At 46.3% G+C, this 27,500-nt stretch overlaps 2 protein-coding genes, 1 long non-coding RNA gene and 1 pseudogene across 5 annotated transcripts in view; 2 read left to right on the top strand and 2 right to left on the bottom strand.

The window, feature by feature from the left end:
• Positions 1 to 1,847, bottom strand: part of LOC311591115 (tumor necrosis factor receptor superfamily member 26-like) — a 21,603-nt gene extending 19,756 nt beyond the window's left edge. Inside the window, exon 1 of the mRNA XM_084770483.1 lies at positions 1,650 to 1,847. Within this exon, the coding sequence (XP_084626609.1) occupies positions 1,650 to 1,694 (45 nt within the window). The 5' untranslated portion in view covers positions 1,695 to 1,847. The remainder of the gene's footprint in view (positions 1 to 1,649) is intronic.
• Positions 1,848 to 1,862: 15 nt separating this feature from the next.
• Positions 1,863 to 15,068, top strand: LOC311591134. The gene is made up of 3 exons (XR_014777020.1): positions 1,863 to 2,254; positions 12,749 to 12,827; positions 14,950 to 15,068. It is a non-coding gene; the product is annotated as an uncharacterized lncRNA (long non-coding RNA).
• On the bottom strand, positions 10,944 to 26,207 carry LOC311591097 (tumor necrosis factor receptor superfamily member 23-like). Of its 2 annotated transcripts, none has more exons than XM_084770464.1 (6): positions 26,135 to 26,206; positions 21,317 to 21,449; positions 17,819 to 17,947; positions 15,777 to 15,885; positions 14,944 to 15,017; positions 10,944 to 12,677 (listed from the first exon to the last, which is right to left on the bottom strand). In XM_084770464.1, the coding sequence occupies exons 1-6, from the start codon at positions 26,162 to 26,164 to the stop codon at positions 12,532 to 12,534; spliced, it is 621 nt and encodes a 206-aa protein (XP_084626590.1). In that variant the 5' UTR covers positions 26,165 to 26,206; the 3' UTR covers positions 10,944 to 12,531. The 2 variants fall into 2 exon arrangements, with proteins under 2 accessions (XP_084626590.1, XP_084626591.1); XM_084770465.1 differs by lacking the exon at positions 10,944 to 12,677 and adding an exon at positions 13,279 to 13,351 and having other exon boundaries at positions 26,135 to 26,207.
• A 1,116-nt stretch (positions 26,208 to 27,323) lies between these two features.
• Positions 27,324 to 27,500, top strand: part of LOC311609575 (elongin BC and Polycomb repressive complex 2-associated protein-like) — a 2,380-nt pseudogene continuing 2,203 nt past the window's right edge. The window contains exon 1 of the transcript in view: positions 27,324 to 27,500. This exon is cut by the window's right edge and continues 806 nt beyond it. The product of the transcript in view is annotated as an elongin BC and Polycomb repressive complex 2-associated protein-like (transcript).

The following is a 27,500-nucleotide window of genomic DNA, read 5'->3' as shown; positions in this document are numbered from 1 at the left end:
CAGCCTGGTCTACAAAGTGAGTCCGGGACAGTCAAGACTATACAAAGAAACCCTGTCTTGAAAAAAAAAGCCAAACAAACCGTTTTTCCGTGGAGGCATATAAACAAATAACAGTAGCTAAATGTAATAAATGATCTGAAGTAAACCCACTCGTATCTACTACACCTGGCAGGGCCGTGAGAACACATACCAAGAACAACTTCCTGTTTTTTGAAGAAACTGCAGTCGTGAGACTCTTGTCTTGTTTTCTAACAAGGACTAAGGAATCTCCCACGACTCCATTCTGACAACATCTGACGGGGTTTGGATTGAGTCTTATCATCTTTTCCCAAGGGGTCAGGGAACTTCCTAAGACTGAGAAAGTGTCCAGAATCACCCCCATTTATGCAAGCCTCCAAGGTAGAGAGCTCAGCGCCTATCTTAGCCTGAGAACACATGATGCCCTGGAGGTTCACAGAACCGGAGGTTGTTGAAATTCAGTGACTGAAGGCCAGCAGCTTGGAAGGCACTATTTTCTGGGAGAGAGAATCTCAGCAGACAGAGGGGAGGAGACTGTCAAGTGTATTATTTGAGGGATGACTACTTTCACTCCTATTTGGTGTGAAGTTAACCCAGAGCAAGCCTGTTTCTGTCAGCTTCTAACGTAAGCCCCGCTACATAGCAATGCAAAAGAATCATCATTATCATCATTTTTTGAGACAGAGTATCCTGTAGTCTGGGCTGCCTTCAACTCTCTATATAGCTGAGAATAGCTATCATTAGGGGACCCATATGATTGAAAGAGAAAACCAACTCTTGACAATTGTCCTTTGACCACACACAATAAATAAGTATAATAAAACTATTAAGAGTAAAATGCTAGGGGCTGGAGCGATGGCTCCGCTGTTAAGAGCACTATTTTTCGCAGAGGGCAGCACCCAAGTGGTGACTCACAACAGCCAGTAACACACACACACACACACACACACACACACACACACACACACACACCATAGTCAGAATTCAGATAAAAATAAACCTTTTTGAGGAACAAAGGAGCCGGGCGTGGTGGTGCATGCCTTTAATCCCAGCACTTGGGAGGCAGAGGCAGGTGGATCTCTGTGAGTTCAAGGCCAGGTTGGTCTACAAAGTGAGTCCAGGACAGCCAGGACTACACAGAGAAACCTTGTCTCAAAAAAAAAAAAAGTACAAAGAAACAAAGGACTCTTAGAAAATGAAACCCTTTTTGTAGAAAAGATGGCCAGGCCTGTGGGCTCATGCGTTCAGTCTCAGCACTCAGGCAGCAGAGGTGGATGGATATTTGTGAGCTTGAGGCCAGACTAGTCTGCATAGTGAATTCCGGGACAGCCAGAACTACATAGTGAGAACGTCTCCAAAAAAAACAAAAAAGAAGAAAGAAAGAAAAAAGAGAAAGAAAGAAAAGAAAGAGAAAAGCTCGATAGCAGAAAGAAAAAAAAAATCTCACAGCTTTGTAGTAAGAAAAGATAAGGGCGTACAACTAACTCCTTCTCCATTCAGTGTCTGTTCCTCTCTGCCATCCCCCCCACCTCTGCCAAGTAGGCCAGGGCCGGATCTCCTGTGCTGCTCTGGGCGTGATAGCCTGCCAGAAATCAGCTGCCTCCGCACCCACCTGTTGTGCCTCCACTTACCCTCAGAAGCAGCCCTAGCAGCAGCAGAAATTCCAGCCTTGTCATCTGAGAAAAAGCAAGGCAAGGCAGAGCTGAGATGCTGAGTATGAAAACTAGCCAGCTGTGGCAGCTGAGATGCTGCCCAAGCCGCTAGGAGGCACTTAAAGCCACACCCTTCCTGGGCGGTCCAAAGACTTTGACTTCCTTGTTCACTTGATCTTTGTCAGTGTTTTGGACGTTTAAGGAGAAATTCTTCAAAACCTCCACTCACTGCTCCACAGTCCCAAAAGTCACTTCAGAGCCAAGGTGTTTGAAAGCAGAGCCAGCCTAAGGGCTGCGTCTATTGACTGACAATGAGTCTATCCAGACACTGGACTGTGGGTCAGCTTTAAAGAAGAAAGAGATGGTGGTGCACGCCTTTAATCCCAGCACTCGGGAGGCAGAGGCAGGCGGGTCGCTATGAGTTCGAGGCCAGCCTGGTCTATAAAGCAAGTCCAGGACAGCCAAGGCTACACAGAGAAACCCTGTCTAAAAAGAAAAAAGGAAGGAGGACCTCACACACATCGGATGCCCCTCCAGAGCCCAGGCTGCAAGGAGCTGGCTGGTCTCAAACGGACAAACACTGTGTAAGTCTCCTGCTGAGGACCCTACTGAGGCAGAAAGCAGGACAGAGTGCCAAGATGAGGGAGGGACTGACCCTAAGTGAGCAGCTCCTGGGGACAGATTTCAGTTTAGGAAGACGGAAAAGTTCTGAAGGTGAGTGAGGATGTGGTAGGCTTGATTGCACCACATTATGTATATGGTGTGTTCTTTGAAGCCGGGGGCTAGGGATGTGGCTCAATTGGAGCAATGTTTGCCTGGTACACACAAAGCCCTGGGTTCTACCTCTAGCATGGCTTACCCAGCCACCCATAGTACACACCATTATCCTAGCACACAGAGAAACCTTGTCTTCAAACTAAACAAACAAATAAAACAAAACAAAAACCAAGGAGGAGGAACTCAGTGGTTAAAACGCTTACTGTTAGAGAGATGGCTCAGTAGTTAAGAGCATGGGTTTTTTTGTTTGTTTGTTTGTTTTTTGTTTTTGTTTTTTTTAGACAGGGTTTCTCTGTGTAGCAATGGCTGTCCTGGACTCACTTCGTAGACCAGGCTGGCCTCGAACTCACAGCGATCCGCCAGCCTCTGCCTCCTGAGTGCTGGGATTAAGGGCGTGCGCCACCGTGCCTGGCTGAGCATGTGTTATTCTTACAGAGTGAATGAAAACAAGAAGTAAAAAGGAAAGGACATGACTCCGCCTAGGCATGGTGGAGGAGAAAGTGTATTGTAGATCTGAGGGAGGACAAAGCCAGAGTCAGGGACATCTGGGAGAGTCCTGAGTGGACATTACCAGACTGAGCTGGGCCATGTGGGGAGAGGGGGAGGGGAAGAGAGGGGAGAGAGAGGAGCCAGGTGCTGCAACCGAGAGGCCAAAGGTACAAAAGGGCAGATAACCAACATGTCTGGTTTAAGCCAGGCGTGGTGTGGCACATGCCTTTAATCCCAGCACTTGGGAGGCAGAGGCAGGCGGATCATTGTGAGTTCGAGGCCAACCTGGTCTACAAAGAGAGTTCCAGGATAGCCAGGGCGACACAGAGAAACCTTGTCTCAAAAAACAAAGCAAAACAACAGCAACAAAAATGTCTGGTTTATATAGGGAAGGGCCTTGGGGGAAGGGGTCGCCTCGACCCTGAACTGGAGAGTTCAGGGTAGATGGTGGGGTATGCCAGCCATATCCTGAAACAGGCAGGGACTGAGGGATGCTAGGGGAATGTGGAAGTCAGGTCCTGCTTTGATATGTTAAATAGGCATCTCAGCCTTTTGTCCTAGGTTTGAGACTTAACACAGAGGACCTGAAAACTTGGATCAAACATTCTCAGCAACTACCAATCAGTACTGTAGGCAGGAGAGGCCACAGGCCTAGAGCTACTCTAGGGTTCTATATAGGCAAACCTCAGGCCCAGCCTTGCCACACCCTCAGTCATTCCGTGTGGCTGTCACAGCTGTGGTCCTCACATCAGGAGCCCCCTATAGCGCACAGCACTGAGACACTGAATAGTCTCATTCAGGAAGCTTCTTTTCAAAGTACACAGTGACTAACACAGAGTCCTGCACCTGGTCAAGGCACAGAGAACAAAAGGGCTTTAAATGAGGTATCTATACCGTACGTCCCAGAGCTAAGGGATCATTGTGGAAGAGAGGACGGAAAGAGTGCAAGAGCCAGTGTGTGTGTATGTGTGTGTGTGTGTGTGTGTGTGTGTGTGTGTGTGTGTGTAGAGGGAGGGAGGGAGGGAGGGAAGAAGAGAGAGAGAGAGAGAGAGGATGGAAGAGGAGATGGATTGGATGTGTGGCCCATGCCTTTAATGCCAGCACTCAGAGGCAGGAGGATATCCATGAATTCATTGCCAGCTTGGTCTACATAGTGAGCACCAAGCAGGACTGTACAAAGAGACCCTGTCTTGAGGAGGAGAAAAAGGAGGAGGAGGAGGAGGAAGAGGAAGAAGAGGAAGAGGAGGAAGAGGAGGAGGAGAAGACAGTTCATTAGACTCTCAGAAATTAAGCAGGCTGTCCCAGGGAGACTGTAATCACAAGTGTTGGGTGGAGGGGCTGCCAGGAAGTCATATGCTCCTGAGTCACCAAGGTTCCTGAACTTGACACCAGCCAGTATTATTGGCAATTTCCAGAAAGCCATACAGGAGCATACACCGTCTGGAGACAAATGGCTAGCCCTTCCTCAGCCATCCCAGATAAATTGCTTTTCATTCAGGTTATGTGAGAGCCAAAGTTATGTTTAAGTTTTAATTATGGTATCTAAGAGATTCATGAAACAAAAAATGCCTCTAACCTGTAAGCCCAAGAGCAGATGCTTGCTAAAATGCTGGAGACTGTTTATGTAAGATAACAAGCCACATGTTTTTGCTTCTTTAAACAAAGTTGTTTGACTCTACTGCGCTGGATCTGCTTGATCACATGTAGGCGGGAGATATTTAAGCAGGAAATATGTTGGGAGGTATGCTTGCCTCTGATTTGACTTAATGGGAAATAAGGTGGCCTGTAATGGAAGTTCTGGTTTCCTGAAAAAACAAAGTGAGCCCAGGACAGCCAAGTCTAAACAGAGAAACCCTGTCTTGAAAAGCCAAAAAGAAAAGAAAAAAGTAAGTATACTTAATGGGTGGCCTCAAACTCCTCAGAGATCTGCTGAATTCAGCATGTAAAGTGTTTCATGAGAAAGCTTCCCATGATAGACAAAAATGCCAGCTATTAGCATCAACTCCAAGGTCTCTAAAGATGACTGGGCACCAACAACACCTCCTGGATTGTGGTAACACTAACCATTGGGTGAAGAACCCTTTTAATGCCTTGCCCACCTCCAGAGCTCTGCCCAAACTGTGCCACTCTTAGATTGGCTGCTCTACTCTGTGTTGCTAGGATAGGGCAGTTTTCCCAAGTCCCTCCTCCACAGGAAAATCTCTCAGACCTTCTGGGTCTGGCAGCTGAGGACTTAATGCTGTCTTGTACAACGTAGGGGAGCCTAGGGTGGTAGTGGGTAAGTCTCTGTCATTTTAATTGCTACAGAAGCAGTTTGGATTATACTTTTTGCTCTAATATATCCTTTTCAGATCTCTGGTGGGTTTTTGTTGTTGTTGTTGTTTGTTTGTTTGTTTGTTTGTTTGTTTCGAGACAGGGTTTCTCTGTGCAGCCTTGGCTGTCCTGGACTCACTTTGTAGATCAGGCTGGCTTTAAACTCACAGCAATCCTCCTGCATCTGCTCCTGAGTGCTGGGATTATAGACATGGGCCACCATGCTTGGCTTCTCTGGTGATGTTGACGGCTAATGTAGCTTTATCAGTTTCACAGCAGCAAGGACCCAGATCCTTTCCCCCAAGGCTGCAGCTGCGTGGTCGACCCATTTCGTATGTAAAACTCAGACGTACAGACAATTTACCTTGCTAGCCAATTTCACACTGAAAGAGAGAAACTCACAAAACAGGTTTCAATGTAACTTTTTACTATTCCTTTCTTTAAAGGAACTTGATCTGCAGTGACTCTCACTGCTCTCACTAATCAACCACTTGGGTCTCATGGTAAATTACTGCATGGAAAAGAAAACCTTTGATGTTTATGTAAGTTGTGAGGATCTAAGAAAGTGATTTAAAGTATGTAAAAGCAAGTTGTAAAGCTCTAAGGAAGTGAAGCTTAACTAAGCTGTGAGGGTCTCTGAAAGTGATTTAAGGCACGTAAATGCAAGTTATAAAGGTCTGAGGAGATGACTTAAAGTGGGTGAAAAATGAGAAATGTTTCAGATTTCCTTTCTTCTTGCTATGCTATTTATGTACTTACTAATACTTAAAAAGTTTAGAGTTTTAACGTTAACCAATGGAGTTCTCAACTTAATTTTTTTCTTTTACATTTGCTTATTTATTTGAGTGGTATGTATGTGCACGTGTACGATGGTCAAGGAACAGACAACCCATGGGAATTGGCTTTCTCCTTCCATTGTGTGGGTACTAGGGATTGTGAAGTCAGGTCATCTGGCTTGGCAGAAAGGACCTTTACTAAACGCAGGCTTTTATCCTGTTTTAAGTTTTCCATGGGCCCAAGTGAGGAGTCTGAACTTTTTAGCATGAATGAGTTTTAAGTGCATCTTTCAAGGTAAGTTACAGTTTTACATTTGAGTTTGTGTTTTTCAGATTGCAGTTTTATGTATGTGTTAATCCCATCAGGCAAGGTAGGACCACTCCCACAACTTTTGAAATGAATTTGAAGCAAACTTTATTAAATACTGACCAGGATGATGACCATTGGCCAGGTCCGTACCCTAGACTCTCCAGAGAACAGTCGTGAATTATGTTAGCCTGGTGCTTATAAAGGCAAAACCGACAAGGTTACGTACATCCTGCCTTTGTTCGGTCAGAGTTTAAAAATACTTCCTGTCTATGTAACACCCCATTCCACCCCCTTACATGTGACTAAGTATATCCTTTGCAGTTGGGGCAACCAATAGAATTCCAGGGAGTTATCTGTCCTTGGGCAGGCAGGACTTACAGGTTAGAAGTGTTTTGTCTTATAAATCTCTCTCTCTCTCTCTCTTTTTAAATCTCTTTTTTGAGGGGGGTGGGTTTGAGACAGGGCTTCTCTGTGTAGCCCTGGATATCCTGGAACTCTCTTTGTAGACCAGGCTGTCCTTTAACTCACTGAGATCCACCTGCCTCTACCTTCCGAGTGTTGGGATTATAGGCGTGTGCCACCATACCCAGCTGTTTTATAGATCTCTTAAGCATAGTAATTTTTTTTTTCCGAGACAAGGTTTCTCTATGTAGCCTTGGCTGTCCTGGACTCGCTTTGTAGACCAGGCTGGCCTTGAACTCACAGCTATCCGCCTGCCTCTGCCTCCCAAGTGCTGGGATTAAAGGCGTGCGCCACCACGCCCGGCTCAAGCATAGTAATTTAAACTTAAAAAATAACTAGCCCTCACATATGAACTACTGATGGGATTGCATTTTGACCAAAACCATCTACATTTGTGGTTTATTCAGATGTTTTGATGGAGTAGAGCCAAGCCTACACAAAGAAACCCTGTCTTGAAAAAAATTTCTTTTCTTTTCTTTTTCTTTTTTTACAAATACATTTATAGTATTACACATATATACAATAAACTACCTACAGCAAGAAGAACCACAAAACAATCAGGAATTATATATATGTTACATTCATATTGTTTTGGCTATTTGTGTTTGTCAATCTTGAAGAAAACATTTTTCCTATCTTAATGAGTCTAAAAGTCTGAATGTAAATCAATATCTATCATATCTCATCTCTATCAACTTAAAACATCTATCTAGACCTAAAAACATCTTAAGCCCTAAACAACTAAGCTTAATTGTGAAACTAAACTATGTGATCTTCAACCCCATCAGAGATTTGAGAAGGAATAAAATTAATTACCTGAGTAAACAGGAAGTATAAGTTAGCAGCTTCCAAAGTGAAAAAAATGACAGTTTCTGCCTGAACAGTCACCCAAAACTATAATGCTGGAGCATCATCTTCAGTCTTCTGGCCCAATATATCTGACAGACATACTTGTGAGGCAGGAACTATTGAAGACTTGCCTAGCCTGCCTAGGCAGAGTTTGGCCATTAACTCTACCTGCATTCAAGCTTGCCCATATTTAGGCAGAATTCTGTCTGTGGCCAAAACAAGAACATTTTTCCCAGTGGCTGGCCTGCCACATTTGAAGCCATTGCCACAAGGAGGTTCTTATCTGGAGTAAGGAAATTGAAGCAGCAACTTTGCTAAGGACTACATAACATTCCTCAGGTAGAGGATGTGGGGGTCACACTCCCCAGATAACGTCAGGCAGAGAAGAGGAAGCCACCACTAGGAAAGAGAGTCCTCTATTTAGCCCTGAGTTTAGAGAGCTTTCTAGTCATGGTGAACTACAACCTTAGCAGCAGGGTTTCCCAAAAGTGGTGAAGTCCCATGGCACATACTCTTTTTTTGGGGGGGGGGGTAGGTGGTGGTGGTGGAGGGGGTTGAGACAGGGATTCTCTGTGTGCCCTTGGCTGTCCTGGAACTTGCTCTGTAGACCAGGCTGGCCTCAAACTCAGAGATCTACCTGCCTCTGTCTCTCTGAGTGCTGGGATTACTGGGAGTGCCACCACTCCCAGTGGCATGGACTCTTTCAACCTTAGTAAATATGGCTGCCAGCCACATGTTGGCTTCCACCCTGAAGAGGTCATTGGCCAAGATGGAGGCAAGCCACATGGTTGCTATTTAAAGACATCTATTTTTCTAAACAATAGTTGAATTACCTATATAATATGCTGTTGCAAATTAAGATTACCTATGCATAGACTTTTTTGTTGTTGTTGTTGTTGGTTTTTCCAGACAGGGTTTCTCTGTGTAGCCTTGGCTGTCCTGAACTCACTTTGTAGACCAGGCTGGCCTCGAACTCATAGTGATCCACCTGCCTCTGCCTCTCAAGTGTTGGGATTAAAAGCGTACACCACCACGCCTGGCCTAGATTTTTAAACTATCAGCCTTTTTTTGTTTGTTTGTTTAACTTTTGGTTTTCTGAGACAGGGTTACTCTGTGTAACCTTGGGTATCCTAGACCAAGCTGGTCTTAAGTTCAGAGATTCATATTTCTCTGCCTCTCTGAGTGCTGAAGTTAAAGCTGGCTTTTGTTATATTTTTTAATTTAACTTTTTGTTACAGATTTTGCAGATTTTTAACTATACCCAAGGAACTTATACAATGGTCCTAAGAGATTTTCTTTGAGAGCAGAGAGCAAAGAAATTATAACAAGAAAGATTTTTAAGACTGGAAAGTAGAAAAGGCTTTGAGAAAGATATTTGCAAAGGTAGAGCAGAGAAAGTTAGATACAAGACATTTGTTACAGTCTTTGATAATTTGGCAATCAAATATGCCGTTTTTGGCTACTGAACCATACTGAGCCTAAACCATTTTCCTTAAGACAACAAGCTTTAATGAAATCTCTAGGTCTGAGAAGGAAAAGAGAAAAGGTCACAGACTGGAGCTCCACCAGGGGGAAGGTTCCAAGAGGGAGCTGAGACCCAGAAATCAAGGTCAGAAGGAGGAACTCCATGCCAGGGAGCCTTCCAACACTGCATAGAACCAGGAGGGCATGAAGAAGAGGCAGAGCAGGCAGCTCAGAAGGGGAGGTGGGGAAAGGGTCGCAAATAGTAACTCCATCCGAGGGAGAATTCCAACATCACAGAAGCCCAGAAGAGGTTAAGGAAGTTGCAGGACTTCCAGGAGCTGAGACACAGGAAGGACAAGGGCAGGAGAGAGAAGGGTAAGTGTCCTGGGGATAAGAATTTCAATCCAGGTGGGCTGGAGAGATGGCTCAGGGGTTAAGAGCATTGTCTGCTCTTCCAGAGGTCCTGAGTTCAATTCCCAGCAACCACATGGTGGCTCTGAACTATCTATAATGAGATCTGGTGCCCTCTTCTGGTGGGGAGGCACACATGCAGGCAGAACATTGTATACATAACAAATAAATATTTTTTAAAAATTGAAAAAGAATTTCAATCCAAGTGTCCCCAAGTAATCTGAGGGATTTGTCAGAGAGAAATGTCCCAAATCGTGGAGAGGCGCCTCTTTTTACATGATGGGGGAGGCTCAGAGGGCTGAGAGGAAGCTTCCTAGCACACTGGTGTGGCTTTCACAACTGTAGTAGAAAAGCAGGCAGCTCCAGGGTGACAGTTACCCAGGAAAGGAAGAGAGGTGAGCGTGTGGAGAAGAAAGCAGCTGACAAGGTGGACTAGGGGCGGCTTTGGGAAAAACAGGGTTCAAACAGAGGGAGAGGGGCAACTGTCTGAGCAGAGAAACGCCCACGTGGTGGTCTCCCAGGAGGGCATAGCAGGCTCCGTGAGCCAGAGACTGAGGAAACTTACTGAGTAAGTGAGGAGACACAAATGGCCAGAGCAGATGGCAGGGGGAGCAGCAGCAGAAGAGGTGAGCTCTAGGATTTGGGGTCAACTACTGTGAGGCCTGTGTAAGCCTATTTCTAGAAAGGGAAGCCCATTTTTAAAGGGAAAACGGCCTGAGCTTGATCTCCAGTTTCAAAAAAAAAAAAAAAGAAAAGAAAGAAAAAGAATATTCTTGACTCACCTCTGATAATGTTTAACCATCACCCCCAGCTGTGGATTAGTCAATAAATACTTAGAAATTACCTCATGGCCCAGATATTCTTTCCAACAATTGCTGGCCACTCACCGCTGGTAACATTTAGCTGTTGTCTAAACAGTAAATACCTGGAGATTACCCAGGAGCTCTATAACAATAGGTTGAGTAAAACAATTATGGTTTATGGTTTGGCTTGCAAGGTATAATTAACCAGGATCTATTACCGATAATTTCCAAAATGTCAATCAATCAGAGAACCGGCAAGCTGGAATTCCTCAAACCCTGCTGATTTGGAGCCCAACATGCTCAGTCCTGATCTGCTGCTCCTCAAGCTAGAATAAAACAAACCTCGTGTGTTTGCATCAGAGTCAGCTCCTTGGGGGTCTTTTGGGGTCCCCAAGATTTTAGGCACAACGCTGTGATGGGTGGCAGAGCCAGCAGGAACAAATGACACAGGCATGTATGCAAACACATATACATATACCTACATACATATCTTAGGAGAGTCAAATCAGCAGTTTGGTTTAGTTAGGACAAGAGGCCAAGCCCCTTGGAAGGGGCTCATATATGCTCCTCCTGGGTTTGGGCACCAGATGTATAAAGTAAGGACAAGACCACTCCAATCATGGTTAGGGGGAAGTTTTTTTAATTAATTTTTTTAATATAAATGCTTTAATTATTATTTTTTATTAATTAAACATTTTTGTTTTTTACATATATATTTATGTTATCACATACATATACAATAAACTACCTATAGCAAGAAGAACCGTGACATAATCAGGAATTATATAAATGTTACATTCTTACTGTTTTGGCTATTTGCATTTGAAAGCCTTGAAGAGAACATCTTTCCTATCTTGGTGCAGCTAAAATTCTGAATGTAAATCAGTCTCCATCACATCTCGTCATTATCAACTTAAAACATCTATCTAGACCTAAAAATATCTTAACCCCTAAACAACTAAGCTTCATTGTAAAACTAAGCTACCTGGTCTTCAACTCCATCAGAGACTTGAGAAGAAATAAACTTGATTACCTGAGTATACTGGGAGTGCAAGTTAGTAGCTTTCCGAATGAGAAGATAATCGAGACAGTTTTCTACCTGAATAGTCACCAAAAATTCTCTGTAACATTGGAGCATCATCTTCAGCCTTCTGGCCCAACATATCTGACAGACTTATTTGTGAGGCAGGAACTATTGAGGACTTGCTTACCCTGTCTTGGCAGAGTTTGGCCATCGACTCTGCCTGCAGCCAAGCTTGCCCTTTTTCAGGCAGAATTCTGTCTGTGGTAGAAACGAGGATATTTTGCCCAGTAGCTAGTATGCCACATTTGAAGCCCTCTCCATAAGGAGGTTCTTTGCTGTTCATCATCCTCTTTGAGGTAGGCTGGATGTTGCCAGGAGGAGTTAACCTGTCTCATTGTCAGTGAATCTTTAAAATAATAAAAACGTTTTAAAAATGCCATATTCTGCATGTCTCTGAGGGTTTTGAAGACCTTATCTAACTATCCTATCTTATTTTTCTATAGAATCATATCTATCTGTTGTACCTAAGATGTATATTCTTGTGATAAAAGTAGACTAGTAATTGACATGACCATGATTTGATCAGCTAACAATTAACTTGTTTAACTTATCTATCCTAAACAGCCTGTAATAGCACTTTCAAAGTATCAGAAGTAAACCTTGTATTATAATTGAGTTATAGGGACTAATGCCTCCTGTTAGAGTAGGAAATATATATATAATGTCTGTGAAGAATAAACTTACATTTGAATAGGGGGAAAGTTTTTATTGTAGATGTGAGGGAGAGTGCAGCCAGAGGCATCTAGAAGAATCCGGAACAGAGATGAAAAGTAGTAGACTAAACATGGCCAGCAGACTGAACCAGGTCTTAAGAGGGAGGCTTCAGGGAACAAGGGAGGAAGAGAAGAAAGGACCAAAGGGGTGGGGTCAAGAGGATGCCAGGAGATGGAGAACAAAGAAGGTACATGGCGGAAACGACAGGGTTTATAGGGATGAGAAACTGAAAGAAGGGAGCCCATGAGCTGGACAGTTTAGGGTAGCGGGTGTGTTGAGGAGAGATGAGAGGAGCCACATGCACCGAGTGAGCCTGGAGGCTGGCTTGCTCCTTGGTATGCTAGCACCACAGTTAGCCATTTGTCTATCTGTGCATCTTTTGGACCTGACACTCAGGACTTGCCTTCAGCTAAACTGCCACTGGCTCCCAGGGAGGGCCTCTATCAGTGAGCTGCCTACAACAGTGCGACCTATGGAGCAGGTAAATGCAGAGAACAAAAAGAAGAAACAAGGCTAGACATATTGGGCCTAGCGTGACCAGCCGGTTTCTGGGACCTAAAAGTGGGAAAAACAAGACATGATTTAGACAGGGCAAGAACAGACTTTTTTTTTTTTTCCTCTGGCAGTCTATGATAAAGGACAAATGGAGAAGCCAAAAGTCTTCTTCCTGATGTGGGAGAGGCCTGATGAAGAGGCCAATCACAGGTAGGAACTGGGTAAGGTGTTTTGTTTTGTTGTCTTGTGTTTGTTTGTTTGTTTGTTTGTTTTGTCACTTGATGTAAGTGAGGGTGATCTGGGAATAGGGAACCTGAGTGGAGAAAATGCCTTTGTCAGCTGGCCTACAGACAAGTCTGTACGGCATTTTCTTCACTGCTAATCAAGAGAGGAGGCCCAATGTGGGCTACGCCACCCTTGAGCAGTCTGCAAAAGCAAACTGATCAAACCATGAGGAACAAACCATGAAGCATTTGCTTGTGGCCTCTGCTTCAGTTCCTGCCTCCAGGGGCCTGCTAGAGTTCCTGCCATTATCCTTTACTGATGGACTGTAGGCTGTAAGCAAAATAAAATAAATTATTTTGGACTGGAGAGATGGCTCAGAGGTGAAGAGCACTGGCTGTTCTTCTGAAGGTCATGAGTTCAATTCCCAGAAACCACATGGTGGCTCACAACCATCTATAATGAAATCTGGTGCCCTCTTCTGGCCTGCTGACACAAATGCAGACAGGGCACTGTATAAACAATAAATAAATCTTTAAAAAACACCTTTAAATAAATAAATAAGTCCTTTCCTCACTAAGTTGCTTTTGGCCAGTATTTTATCACAGCAATGCAAGGCAAACTAAGACAAGCAGGAAGGGAGGCCACCATTCTGGCATCTATAAGGACAGAGGGGACGGACTTCTGTCTTCCAACCCCAGAGCTATCCATGTTGCCAAGGGTTTGTTGACTATGATACAACTCGGTGAAACACACATCACATGAAACCTGGTATCTCACCCACTTTCAGAACACAGCTGATTAATCTGCGGTGTCTTTACATGGCTGTGCAGCCATCTCCTCACCAATTTCTAGAACTTGCCCATCTTCCCTCACTGACCTCTGCTCCCCAGTGCATACTAACTTCCTAGTTGTCCCCAGCCTACGGGTCCCAATGTTCTTTCTTCTCTGTCAGCTTGTTAGTTCATTTGTCTACCTGCTGACCCTGGCTTGCTTTCTACCTTTGGGCTGTTGATACAGTGTTGGCCAGGGCTAGTGTCTCCCAGTTGAGTTTATTGTAATTTTTGGCAGTCCTGGGGATTGGATTTACAGTGTCATGCATGCTAGGAAAATGTCCTACGACTGAGCCTCAGCCCAAGCCCTAATTTGTGTACACATTATTAAATATGGTTCCAGCAGCTTCATTTTTTTCACACGTGTATGTTCTTTTGCCAGCACTATTTATTGAAGAGGCTGTTCCCTACTGAATGTTTGGCTCAAGGATCTTCTTACTGTAAAGAATTAAAAATTCTGGCCCAGAGAGATGGTTCAGCTGTTAAAGGCTAGGCTCACAACCAAAAATATAAGAATTAAAAATTCTATTATCTCATGAATGAAGACAATGTGGGTAGTATATGATGATTCAGTCACGAAGAGGAATGAGGTCCTGACGGAGCTTAACCTAGACCCAGACATAAAACATGACACTAGGGTGGCTGGAGAGATGGCTCAGTGGTTAAGGCGTTCTTGCAGAGGACCAGGTTCAGTTCCCAGCATGCATGGAGTGGCTCCCAACCATCTGTAACTCCAGTCCTAGGTAATCTGACACCTCCTGTACACATGGCACAGACATACATGCAGCAACACCCATACACGTACATTATTTTTATTTGTTTGTGTTTTTTTTCTTTTTTGTCGTTTGGTTTTTTGAGACAGAGTTTCACTGTGTAGCCTTGATTATCCTGGACTTGCTTTGTAGACCAAGCTGGCCTCAAACTCACAGAATTCTGCCTGCCTCTGCCTCCCAAGTGCTGGGAGTAAAGACGTGCTCCACCACGCCTGGCTTTAACTATTTTTAAAGAAAATACAGTGCTCAGGAACCTAGACACAGAAGCTACATATGGCGACTCTACCTCTGTGAACCATCCAGACAGGCCGGGCCTCTGAGGCAAATCAGCCTGGGAGGGTCAGGGTCTGATAGAGGCATACTTTTGGTGGGACATATTGTAACAGAGGGACAGCTGGTACTCAGTGTCACTTCAAAACTTTTGAAACAGCTAATGCTATGGTATGTAGTCATTCAGTAAGAAAACAGCCATAGTAAATAAATATAAAATTGTCTTACTTGAAGCTGATGTACCGCACACTGTGTTCGCTGTGGAGTTGCATTCCCGGAGGACAGGGATTCCCTTGGGACACCTGCAGAGAGACACCCTCAGTCCTTCCTGCCAGCAGCAGCAGCAGAGGATGCCCAGAAAGGCTTCAGGCAGCACCATGATCCAAGATTTGAAGCAAGGCTTTGGCCACATGGCTGTCACCAGCCCCACTGGCATCTCAGACACAATCATGTGAGTCCCACTAAATAGACAACATTTCCTACATGTCCCTCTGCTGATATTTGTAGCCTCTTTGGTGGCCCAGGGGTGAAGAGAAGGGGAACCCTGCTCTGCCCTTACCAGGATCTCAGATTTCAGATCCAGAGAGCAGCTACTTGTTGGCTCTGTGGCTTGTGCTGGCGACCTCAAGTGCTTTGAAGACTCAACAACTGCATCTGATCAGAGCTAAGGTCCCTTACTAAAGGACAAACCTATAAAATTTCCCCCAAAACCTTGCCCCACATTTTTGTTTGTTGTTTGTTTCCCACACTGTGTAACCTGGCCCTACCTTCCTGAGAACGAACAAGGCTTTCCTCAGCCCTCCCAAAGACAAATACATCTTGGAAGACATCGCTCAAGAAAACTGAGTCCCTTGCCAGGTGATATGTACTTTCTCTCAAGGGGCGTTAGCCATGGAGATCTCCAACCATAAGTCCTGCACCACCCGGACCATCAAGTTTCTTCCCCAAATGCCCCCTGCCTACGGATGACACAGACTGTCTCCCTCTCTGGACAGTAGACATTAGTGGGTATTCAGGCAATGTACAAGGCTATCACCAATCCATGCCACAAGGTCACTTACGTGGCACATGGGAGGCACAATTCTGGGAAATTTGGGTCACTGTAGTGATGTGGTTTGCACTGGCATTCCTGGTCACTGGTGCTGGAGCACTCGGCCACTATTACCTGGTCTGCAATCCAGGGAAGATGAGGATTAGGTTGAGGTGAGCACCCCCACATATGCACACAAACCCCACCATCACCTGAGAGGAGTGCAGCGTGTCCCATTACAAGCTTTACTCCCCATCATAGGTGAACTGAGTGCTAAACAGCATGGCTATGAACATCCTCACCCTCAGACCTGAGGTGGTAGCTTGGGAGGTCCATTGTCCATCACCTAAGTGCCCTGAGGCCTTCAACACAGCTAGTCCTGATCTGTATGCCCACTGCTGCCCAACAAGGTTCCACCATCTACCAATCATCTCTGATGGTGCCTCACTTAACTGCTAAAGAGGCCTGTTGACCATGCGTCCAGACCCTGGTGGGCCCTAGGCTCTGGGTGTATACCTCTCTTAATCAAGACTGACTCAATAGCTTATAAGAGATGGGTTTTCCATCAGGGTGTTCCATTTTAACCTTGTGTCTACAGTTCAGTGAACCACACACACTTAACCTATAAATGTCACCTCTCTTGGTTCTCTGAAGCTAGGCAGTGTCTGTTCTCAGAGTACAGCAGGGGGCATACGCAGAGAGGACCCTCAGCCCATCCCTCTGCCTGGGCGCAAATGTCTTATAGCATCAGAGGATCTGTGACGGTGGAATATGGCTCTGACTTTTTGTTGTTTTGTTTGAGACAACATGTCTCTAAGTAGTCCTGGATGGCCTAGATCTCACAACGTAGATCAAGCTGACTACACGCTGAAAGGACCTTTCTTTCTCTGCCTCCCAAGCTCTGGGATCAGAGATGTGTGCCACCATATTCAGCCTGCTTCCATCTTTACGTTTAAGGGATGCAAAGGTCAGGACCGAGGCGTGAGTTTTAACATGATTCAGTGACCCAGGAGTGTGTACACAGACACACATGAATGCACACCACAGAACAAAATTTTTTTGCTCCATCATGTAAGGAAACAAACCCGGAACTTTTGCACAGTACACATTCACTGGCCCAGCAAATGCTTAAAGTTTGTTTGTATTTTATTTATATTTATCTCATGTGCCTTCATGTTTTTCCTAAAAATATGTCTGTGTGAGGGTGTCAGACCTTGGAGTTACAGGCAGCTGTGAGCTGCCATGTGGGTGCTGGGAACTGACCCTGAGTCCTCTGGAAGAGCAGTCAGTGCTCTCAACCACTGAGTCATCTCTCCAGCCCTGTTTGTTTTGCTTGAGACAGAGTCTCACTGTGTAGCTCTGGGTGTCTTTAAACTCACTGTGTAGGCTAGGCTGGTCTTGAACTCACAGACATCTGCCTCCACAGTGCTGGGATTAAAGGCACAGGCCACCACGCTCAGGAAGGCTTAAAGTTTCTAAAAAAGTTTGTTTTATTACATTTCTGTATCTTGTCGGTGCCTCCTGCAGGCATGTGCCTCTTCTCTCCACTGCCTCCTCAGCTCCACACGCTGCTGCTCTGCTCCTTAAGTTCTTCCTTATCTGGGAACTTGCACTCATAATTGCTTATCCTTGGAGAGGATCATTACATGCATGTGTTTTTTATTAGATTCTGTGTTCAATTGGCAATTAGGAGGAAAATGATCTGAAAAAAATGGCAGAAAGCTGTCTTTGTGACTGTGATTTTTCTGATGCTTTTCTTACTCTGAGTCCTTCTCCCTCATCAGGAATACTTTTTGCCTTGGTTTGGTTTTGAGACAGGCTCTCACTGTGTAGCTTTTGGAACTGCCCTGGACCTCACTATATTGGCCTTGAACTGATACTGCTTCCTGCGTGCTGGGATTAAATATTGCACAACTAAGGTCTATCTGTAAGAAACAAACTTTATTCCAGTGGGGACTGTCTGGCTACATCCTGGCATCCGGCAGTCAACAGGCTTCTGACTCTCTTGCCTATTTTCACAGCTAGACAGTGAACATTGGTCCTGGTCCAGCCTCTGCTCAGTCACATACTCACCTTTATCACAGCTGGAGCAAAGTAAACAATGGTCCAGGGTGTTAGGACCTCCTGTGAAGGTCCCGGGGTGACACTTCTCACATTGTCCTTGTGTGTGTGGGGTGGTGCAGGGCATCTGGAGAAAAGTACCTGTGGATAAGGGCAGATGGGGGTTCAGTCTTCCTCCAGGCACACAGGGGGAGGGCTTATGCTGCTCTATGTATGCTCAATATCTTTTGTTGTGGTTGTTGTTGTTTTTCGAGACAGGGTTTCTCTGTGTAGGCTTGACTGTTCTGGACTTTGCTTTGTAGACCAGGTTGGCCTCAAAACGCTCAATATCTTTAGCACAGGTTCAACATAATCTCTGGGCTGTCTCAACTTGCTTGAGGATCAGTAGGGCTGCTGGCTCCCAGAGCTGCACCCACCCCTGTGGATATCTGACCCCCAGGGGTCCAGGAACCAAGTGAGCCTGGGGTGAGTAGCATGGGCTCCTCTGATCCCTGGCCTCTAGGCCCATGCCCTCCTTCTGAGTGACAGTCTGAGTGTTCCAGGAGGCAGCAGAACCCTTAGTAAAGTCAGGTCATTTCCATTTAGTGTCCCATAAGCATGTCACTCACCAAGAACTTCCTTTCTGCTGTTGTTGGTGGTGTTGATAAAGGCTTTCACAGCGTGGCTCAAGTTGGCCAGGAGCTCATAGCAATCCTCCTGCCTTAGCCTCCCAAGTGCTGGGATAATGGGCTTGGGCTCCCATGCTTAGCTTTTGTTTTCTTTCTATTTTTTCATGTGTTCCCTGAAGGATAGCTGCAGACACTCATGACCAGGTGACAGACATGCAGAGACCACTGGAGAAGAGAGACTGAGACATGGTGGGGCCAAGGTGCGAGCGATGGGGTGTGGCATGTCAGTGCAGGTCTTTGGTCTTCAGCTAGGCCGGAAGCCAGTCAAGCCAGGTGGACTTCTAGCTGAGTCTTAGTGTTTGGCATCTATTTGGTCATCAATAATTTTTCACTTACAGGAGTTGATTGTAGTTTTTAAGATTTATTTTTTTTATTTGTACCTGTCTGTCTGTCTGTCTGTCTGTCTGTCTGTTTGTCTGTCTGTCTGCAGATATATGTACAGGTGCCCATAGAGAGCAAAGAGGGCATCAGACCATCTGGAGTCACAGGTGAGATACCTGATATGGGTGCTGGGAACCAATCCTGGGTCCCATGGCAGAGCAACAAGCTCTCCTAACTGCTGTGCCATCCCTCCAGCCCAGTTTGCTTTTTGAAACAAACCAGCTCGAAATGAGAATGTGAGTGACCAGAAAGAAGAATGTTAAAATCAAGACCTAAATTTTGGGATTGAGGCTAATATAAGCGGCCAGTGTACAGTGTCCCCATAGTGCCTGCCACTGTCTGTAGCACTAGCTTCAAACCTGTCTTCTGGTGTCAGGAGATGGCCTTCTCCTGAGGGAATGTGAGAAGGTAGCAGGGGACAGACAGGCTGCCACTGGCTGGCAATGGCTGCCATGGTGGCTCTGCACAGGACCCAGACTGGCAGGTTAGATTGCCAGAGCTTGTGTGCCTCTTTACCACTTACTTGTGTTCTCTCTCCTGAGGAACCTCTCTGTCTGCTCCAGGGATGGGGAAAGGAAGGGAGACACTGGGGCTTACAGCTACCATTGGCTTCACTCCGGTCCCACATGTCTCTGCCTACACTGGACACAAACTTGCTGGCCTCTCTCGACACCGGAAACTGGACTTTGCAAGGAGCTTTCTGCTCTGCCAAGGAGCCTGAGGAACAATAGCTAAATGACTTATTTAGTGTGACACAGCAGGCCATGGGACATGAGTCCAGGACAGCATCACTTCAGTGGGCTTGGGTGTCCCATGGCCCAGGCCTGGGACAGAGCGCCATGGCAGTTTGGGGCATGGTGTGATTTCTGGTATATTTGTGTTGACAGACTAAGGTCTTCGGCCACCCCAAGTTGTATAATTTTAACCTTTTCCTGTAATGAGTCCTAACTAGGAAGGTGGCAGCTTTTCTGTGTGCACTGGGTCCTTTGAGAAAGTCTCTGAGCCTAGAGGCTCTTGTGGAGGGACTTCTAACTTGAACCTTCCCTCCTGAAGAGAGGACTCGGAAGCCACTGAAGCTTACAAGGCCCAGGGGCTCCTGAAGTTACAAGAATCACAGGGTCAGGCTGGAGAGATGGCTCAGTGGTTAAGAGCACTGACTGCTCTTCCAGAGGTCCTGAGTTCAATTCCCAGCAACCACATGGTGGCTCACAACCATCTATAATGTGATATGGTGCCCTCTTCTGGCCTGCAGGAGTACATGCAAGCAGCACACTGTATACATAATAATAAATAAATAAATCTTTAAAAAAAAAAAAAAAGAATCACAAGGTCTCTGCCCAGGGTCATCTAAGCACTAAGTGTGGTGGCTTGAATCAGAATGGCCCCCATTGGGCCTTTCATATATATGAACATTTGGTCACCAAGGAGTGCCACTCTTTGAAAGGATGAAGACCTGCAGCCTTGTCAGTGAAAGTGTGTCACTGGGGATGGGCTTTGAGGTTTCAAGGGTCCACGCCAGGCCCAGCGTCTGTCTTTTTCTGCTGCCTACAGATACATATGTAGAGCTCTCAGCTACTTCTCAGGCACCAGGCCTCCCTGCCTGCAGTCAGGCCTCCCGCCATGATGCTAATGGGTTGAACCCTTGAAATTGTAATCAAGCCCCAATTAAATGCTTTTCTTTATAGGACTGGTCATGGTTGTGGCCTCTCTTCACAGCAATAGACCACCGACTAAGGAATTTCTAGAGAGGTGACTCTGGCTCCCGGCAAGTTGTACAGAGAGCTTTGGGGAGACAGCTTTACAAATCACCGGCCATGGCGGGGTATGGTTATAATGACACAGTCACCTCAGTCACCTGTGCTCCGGTTCACCGAACCACACTTGGGGGCATCATTTCTTTGGTCTGTTCTCCGTGACTTATCAGGAGTGAACAGATGGTATTCACATCTCCCCAGAACAAGGCACCCGACCAGGGGTCCTGATGCTGGCACACAAGGATGGACATGACCACCAACACATACTGTGACCACAGCAAGCTACTTAAGATCTCCCAGCTCCACCTTCTCCATTGGAAGTGGTGGCAGTGAGGGGCTGGGGGTGTCCTGGCACTTATGACAAGTGCAGGTGGATGAAATTAACCCTCCCAGCTTCCTTTTCTGAGCCTTCCTCTCAGCTGGGCACCACAGCCCATGCTTTGGAGAGTGGATAGGTGGGTGACCCTACCCTGGTGAGGCCTCGGTATAAACAGGCACATCCACTCTCTTCAACACACAGAGGGCCTTCTTTGGGGGAAGGGAGCCTGTGTACTGGCTTAGGAGGCATGGCCTAGAGCTTGAAAGAGCAAGCAGTGGCTGAGTTGAGCTCCCTGCCTCACACCCTCCTCATCATGTACAGCCTATGGTGTGCTTCAGAGGCCACCGGTGTCTATGCCCTGGCCCTGGGGTCCCAGCGAAGAACTCACCTGCAGGACAGCGCTTGCAGCAGTGGTCCTCAGAAGTGTACTCGTCAATGTTGCAGTTGGAGGAGTTCTGGCTCTGTCTGGAGAGTGAGTCTGACACAGCAATTACCTGTAGCAGGAAAAGGACAAGGGACAGCTTGTATTTCTCCGTAACTGGAGAGGATGGGTTGGATGATAGTGGAAAAGGAAGCGCCAAGGCAGAGGTGCCCCCTTGTAGAGCATGGCAGGGTCTATCTGGTGTAGGCTGTAGAACTCTGGAGCCTGCATGTGTCCGGAGAAGGCTGCACAATAGTCACTGCGAAGTTCGGTGGCTCTCGGCTGTTTGGACAGCAGTGTCACCCCTCTCACCCCTGCTGCCCAGTTCTTTTCTAGCGGCTAGCAGCTCATGTTCTAGTGCAACTTGTGACCTACAAGGACCCTGTCATCCAAACAGCAAGCTTCGACGGCTGCTTCCTATGGTGGGGCTGCAGATGGAGGCACCAGTTGGAACAACTTGCAAAGGGATAAAAGAGCCAGAGTTCTGCTTTGGTTTTTTTTTTAATGATTTATTTATTCATCTAATATATATGGATACTTTGTCTACATTATGTCTACATTCCAGAAAATGGCATTAGACAGCTGCCAGGTGGGTGCTGGGAATTGAACTCAGGACCTTAGGAAGAGCAGTAAATGCTCTTAACCACTGAGCCATCTCTCCAGCCCCTTGTTCTTTCTTTTAATTCACTTTCTTCACAGTTTATTTCTCTAAGTACCCAAAAGTTTCAGATGTATTTCTTGGCCTGGAGACATGGCAATTAAGAGCATATGCTGGCTGGGCATGGTGGTATACATCTTTTTTTTTTTTTAAAGATTTATTTAGTAAGTATACCATGTTCTGCCTGTATATGTGCCTGCAGGCCAGAAGAAGGCACCAGATCTCATTATGGATGGTTGCGAGCCACCATGTGGTTGCTGGGAATTGAACTCAGGACCTCTGGAAGAGCAGAGAGTGCTCTTAATCTCTGAGCCATCCATCCAGCCGTCTTGCATGTATCTTTACTCCCAGCACTCAGGAGTTAGAGGCAGGCAAATCTCTCTGAGTTTCAGGACAGTCCAGATACAAGACAGGGCTACGTTTCCAGACCCTGTCCTAAAAAAAAAAAAAAAAGCATATACTGTTCTTGCAAAGAGGCCAGAGTTTGGTTCCCAGCTCCCACCTGGGAGGATCATAACCACCTGTAACTCCAGGTCATGAAAATCTGATGCCCTCTTCTGGTCCTCTCAGGAATTGCAGACACGTGGCATACTTAACTAAACCTGTAGGAAACACTTTAAAAAAATAAAAATAAATCAAATCCTGGGCTGAAGAGATGGCTCAGTGGTTAAGAGCACTGTCTCTTAAGCAGCTCATCCAGAGGCCCTAAGTTCAATTCCCAGAAACTACATGGTGGCACACAACCATTTATAATGTGATCTGATGCCTTCCTGTACACAGAGAATTCATATACATCAAATATACAAATCTTTTAAAAAAATCATGAGGCCGGGAGTGGTGGCACATACCTCTAGTCCCAGCACTGGGGAGGCAGAGGCAGGTGGATCTTCATGAGTTCGAGGCCAGCCTGGTCTACAGAGCAAGTCTAGGACAGCCAAGGCTACACAGAGAAACCCTGTCTCTGAAAACAAACAAATAAATCATATCCTAAAAAATAAGAAATTTTATTTTATTTGGTCTTTCATTACTCCAAGCCTCAAGTAACTGTAAAGAAATAGCATGGTTTTACTTTATTGTAGTACTGAGAATTAAACCCAGGGCTCACACACTAGGCACTCTTTGGCAGTGTGCTACATTTCTAGCCCTGCAACAGATGATTTTATTTTATTTTACTTATTTATTTTGGTTTTCGAGACAGGGTTTCTCTGTGTAGCCTTGGCTGTCCTAGACTCACTTTGTAGACCAGGCTGGCATCGAACTCACACCGATCTGCCTGCCTCTGCCTCCTGAGTGCTGGCATTAATGGCGGGCATGGTGTGTGCCACCACGCCTGGCTGCATCGGATGATTTTAAAGATTTATAGTTGTGTACTGAATAAGCGCCTACTTGTGTGTATGTGCACAGTGTGTGTGTGTGTGTGTGTGTGTGTGTGTGTGTGTGTGTGTGTATGTGTGCACGCATGCGCAGTATCTGAAGAGACCAGAAGAGGACATCAGATCCCCTGGACTAGAATTAACAGATGGTCACAAGCCACCACATGTGGGTGCTGGGAACTGAACCCTGTTCCTCTACAAGAGTAGCCAGTATGTTTTCCCCCATGCTCTCCAGATATTGATATCTGCTACATGAAACAGAGGCATTCATGGGGGTTGACAGAACAACATGTGTGGCACCACAATATCACACAAGCTAATACAGCCTGTAAATTAGTAGGTGACTCACACTGAAAAAATCATTCACCTTTGTCATATCTCACTTTTCCCTATAAGTAGGGATAGTAACACACTTACTACTTAGGACTGTGAGATTAAATGATGCGTGTAGAACATCATATGTCCCAGCAATTCTACCTCCTCCCCGTTTCCTTCTCTGAGTGACCTGCCTTGATCTATAGCCTAAACATGAGGAAGGGCCTCAAACTAACAATACAGGTTACTTGAACTCTATACCAAAGAAAACTACCAAGCAAAGACACGCACGTGTGTGTGTGTGTGTGTGTGTGTGTGTGTGTGTGTACATATGTGCATATGTTTTCAAAACAGGGCTTCTCTGTGTAGCCTTGGCTGTCCTGGACTCACTTTGTAGATCAGGCTGGCCTCGAACTCACAGAGATCTGCCTTCCTCTGCCTCCCAAGTGCTGGGGTTAAAGGCGTGTGCCACCATGCCTGGCTCTTTATATTCTCATTTACATGGCACACACTCTTAAAAATAACTTCCCCTGCATCTTCCGTGTCTCAAAAGAAGAAGAAGAAGAAGAAGAAGAAGAAGAAGAAGAAGAAGAAGAAGAAGAAGAAGAAGAAGAAGAAACATTGCTGAGGGCAGGAGCTCAGAACCCAAAATATAAATATTTCAATATTTGAGGATAGTCTGCTTTTTGGTTTTTTGTGTTCTTTAAAGAGATGTTATCTTCAGGCTTTTATTTTATTTTTTTATTTTATAAAAGAGATAGTCTCACTATACAGGAACTCATTAGGTAGACCAAGCTGGCCTCAAACTCACCCCTGCCTCCCAAGTGCTGGGTTTAAAGGCATGTGCTACTATGCCCAGCATCTTCAATCTCTCTTTGAAGTACCTTCTTTTTGTGGCATTATTTGAGTCTATTGTCATCACTTTTTGTTTGTTTTGGGTTTTTTTTGTGTGTGTTTTTTGTATCGTTTTTTGTTTTTCCGACACAGGGTTTCTCTGGGTAATAGCTTTCTTTCTTTCTTTTTTATTATTAATTTATTCATATTACATCTCAATTGTTAGCCCATCCCTTGTATCTTCCCATTCCTCCCTCCCCTGTGTCTGTGACTGAGGGTTTTTTGTTTTGTTTTTGTTTTTGTTTTTGTTTTTTTTGAGACAGGGTTTCTCCAAGGCTCTGTGTAGCCTTGGCTGTCCTAAACTCACTTTGTCGATCAGACTGGCCTTGAACTCACAGAGATCCTCCTACCTCTGCTTCCAGAGTGCTGGGAGTAAAGGCGTGTGCCGCCACACCTGGCTCATTATCACGTTAAAAAATTTTTTTTTCTTTACAACATTGTCTATTAGATTGTTTCTGGGAATTTCTGCAATACAAAATGCATGGCCAAGACTTCTCTGGCAATGCCTGGGCAGGCATGGAGCTCCAGACCCCAACCAGGAGGGCCAGAGAAGTTTGAGGGGTAAGGGCCATCCAATATGAGGTCTGGGTCCAACCCCTTGTGTGTAACAGCGCTGTGAATCCCGGGCTACAGCATTGTGAACCAGGAACCTGCGTCCCGCTGTTGCATACCTGACTGGGAGGTTTACTCAGGAGATGACGGGAGCTCCTAGGTAGAAGACACGCCCCGCAGCTGGACCTAAAATTTCCAGTCTGGCGGGACCCATCCAAGGAGCACAGAAGACTGCGCGCGTGAGAAAGCGCGAGAAAAATAAGAGCTACCAGCGAAGTACCGGGAGAAATTCTTGGGCTCTCGCGATTGACTGATTTCCCATGAGAAAGAGCGCAGACTCGAGCTCCCGCTTGTGCCAGCGCTCAGGGAGGGACCGAGGACACACTTCCTCCGGCGGAACACCAGTGCCCTCCGGCAGGAGAAAAATAAGAGCTACCGGCGAAGTACCGGGAGAAATTCTTGGCCTCTCGCGATTGACCGCTTTCCGATGAGAAAAAGCGGAGAGTCGTGCCCCGCTTGTGCTAGCGCTCAGGAACCGACCGAGGACACACTTCTCCGGGCGGCACACCTTGTGCCCTCAGGCGGGAGAAAAATAAGAGCTACCGGCGAAGCATCAGGATAAATTTTTGGGCACTGGAGATTGACCGCTTTCCGATGAGAAAGAGCAGAGAGTCGTGCCCCGCTTGTCCCAGCGCTCAGGGACCAACCGAAAAGAAGGACACCCTTCTCCAGGCGTACGTGACCATTCTCCTGCCTTTCCTCCAATCCTCCCCGGCCTCCCCCCGCCCCGCCCCAACTCCTGTCCGAAATGCTAGTCGGCAGTGCTTTGGCTGACCCCGGGCGCACCTTACAGCCCGCGACCTGTACCACCGGCAGCTATAGCTTTCCCCTGTGGCTTCGAGACCCGGTGCCCCGACACGAGTCTTAGCTCCCGTCCATATGACGGTATCTACTCACCTGCACCAATAGAAGCAGGAGCAGTACACTCAGCACACTGAAGATCCACACGTGAAGAGCGATCATGATCCAATGCCAGCACGCCTGCGTGTGGCCGCCTTTAAACAGGAGAGGTGGGGCCCTTCTCAGCTTGTTGCTCCCAGTGTGTGACCTAATCTGACGAGCCCAAGCGCCACCCTCCGGGCAGTCTTGACATTCAGTACTTCTAATACTACTTTTCTAATTTTAATTACCAGTTAATTTTAAATTCCCAGTAATTCAGAATTACCAGTAATTTTAAATATCAGTGAAGTTATTAACAGAATTATATTTGTTGCAAACAGCAAGCTAAAGTTGCATGCTGTACCTTCTTTTTTCATTACAGCATACTGCTCTTGTAAGTTAATCATTTTTCCCCCCATGACCTGAGTAGAGGGAGACGCACGAACTAGAGTTGGGATTTTTATAAAAGACAGACTGAGGCAAATTGTTACTCAAAATCAACAAACGCAGAGGCACTAGGGGGCTGTGTGTGATTTGCTGGCTCTGCTGACCTCAAAGTACCCAGGACTAGCCAACATTCTCCCAGTGCTGAGGTGGGGTTGGGGGGGGCACGCTGGGGGGGGCGCGGAGGGGGGCGGGGGAGTGGGCTGGGTCTCCACCCTGCAGGGCTTCCCCTAGCCTGTGAGTGAATTTCTGACCTCTTCTTCCTATCACTGTGTCTAGCTTGGGTGTGCCAATCCGAGCTCATGGGACAGGGGACATTTAAGGGACGTCTTCTAGCCTGACATAGGAAACACAAAGCAGAACTCTCTTCTCTAGAGAACCTGGGTCCAAGCTGGTTGGTTCATCTCTTCCTTCTAGCTTCCTGCAGGTCTTGCAAAAGGTGGTCCTCCTGCATCTCCCTTCCAAATGCCACTTCCTCTTTAAAATGAGGGAGGGCTCAGGCACACCAGAGGACTTTGAGACTTGAATTTCTTGGCTTTCCCGGAGAAGAGGAGCCTGATGTCAGGTGCCTGCACTCAACCCATCTCTTTCCTCTCTCCCTAGGGCCAGGGAGTGGAGCTTGTACCCATCTGCCCTCACCTAGGCTGGGCAGCGGGAGGGGCCAATTCTTTGGCCAGCCGGCTGCCCTTTTACTTCCTTCTTCTCTTCCCTCTGGACTGGTGTCTGCTCAGGAGTAAACCAAGTCAAATCACAAGCAAGTTCCTTTAGAAGGCTTGCCCATTCCCTGAGGCACTCATTCGATCAAAGCTCTGAAGTGTCTCCCTCCCTTGGGAAGCAGAGGGAAAGTGGAGGAAGGGCAGAAGAGTGGGTGCTGTTGTCCTACCGGCAGAGGCAAAGGCAGAGACAGAGGCAGAAGCAGAGGCAGAGGCAGAGGCAGAGGCAGAGGCAGGCAGATCGCTGTGAGTTCGAGGCCAGC

The sequence above is a fragment of the Acomys minous genome, assembly GCF_964271855.1.
Source record: "Acomys minous genome assembly, chromosome: 2".
In the NCBI taxonomy this organism is placed as follows: domain Eukaryota; kingdom Metazoa; phylum Chordata; class Mammalia; order Rodentia; family Muridae; genus Acomys; species Acomys minous.
This window is presented reverse-complemented; position numbering and strand designations above follow the sequence as displayed.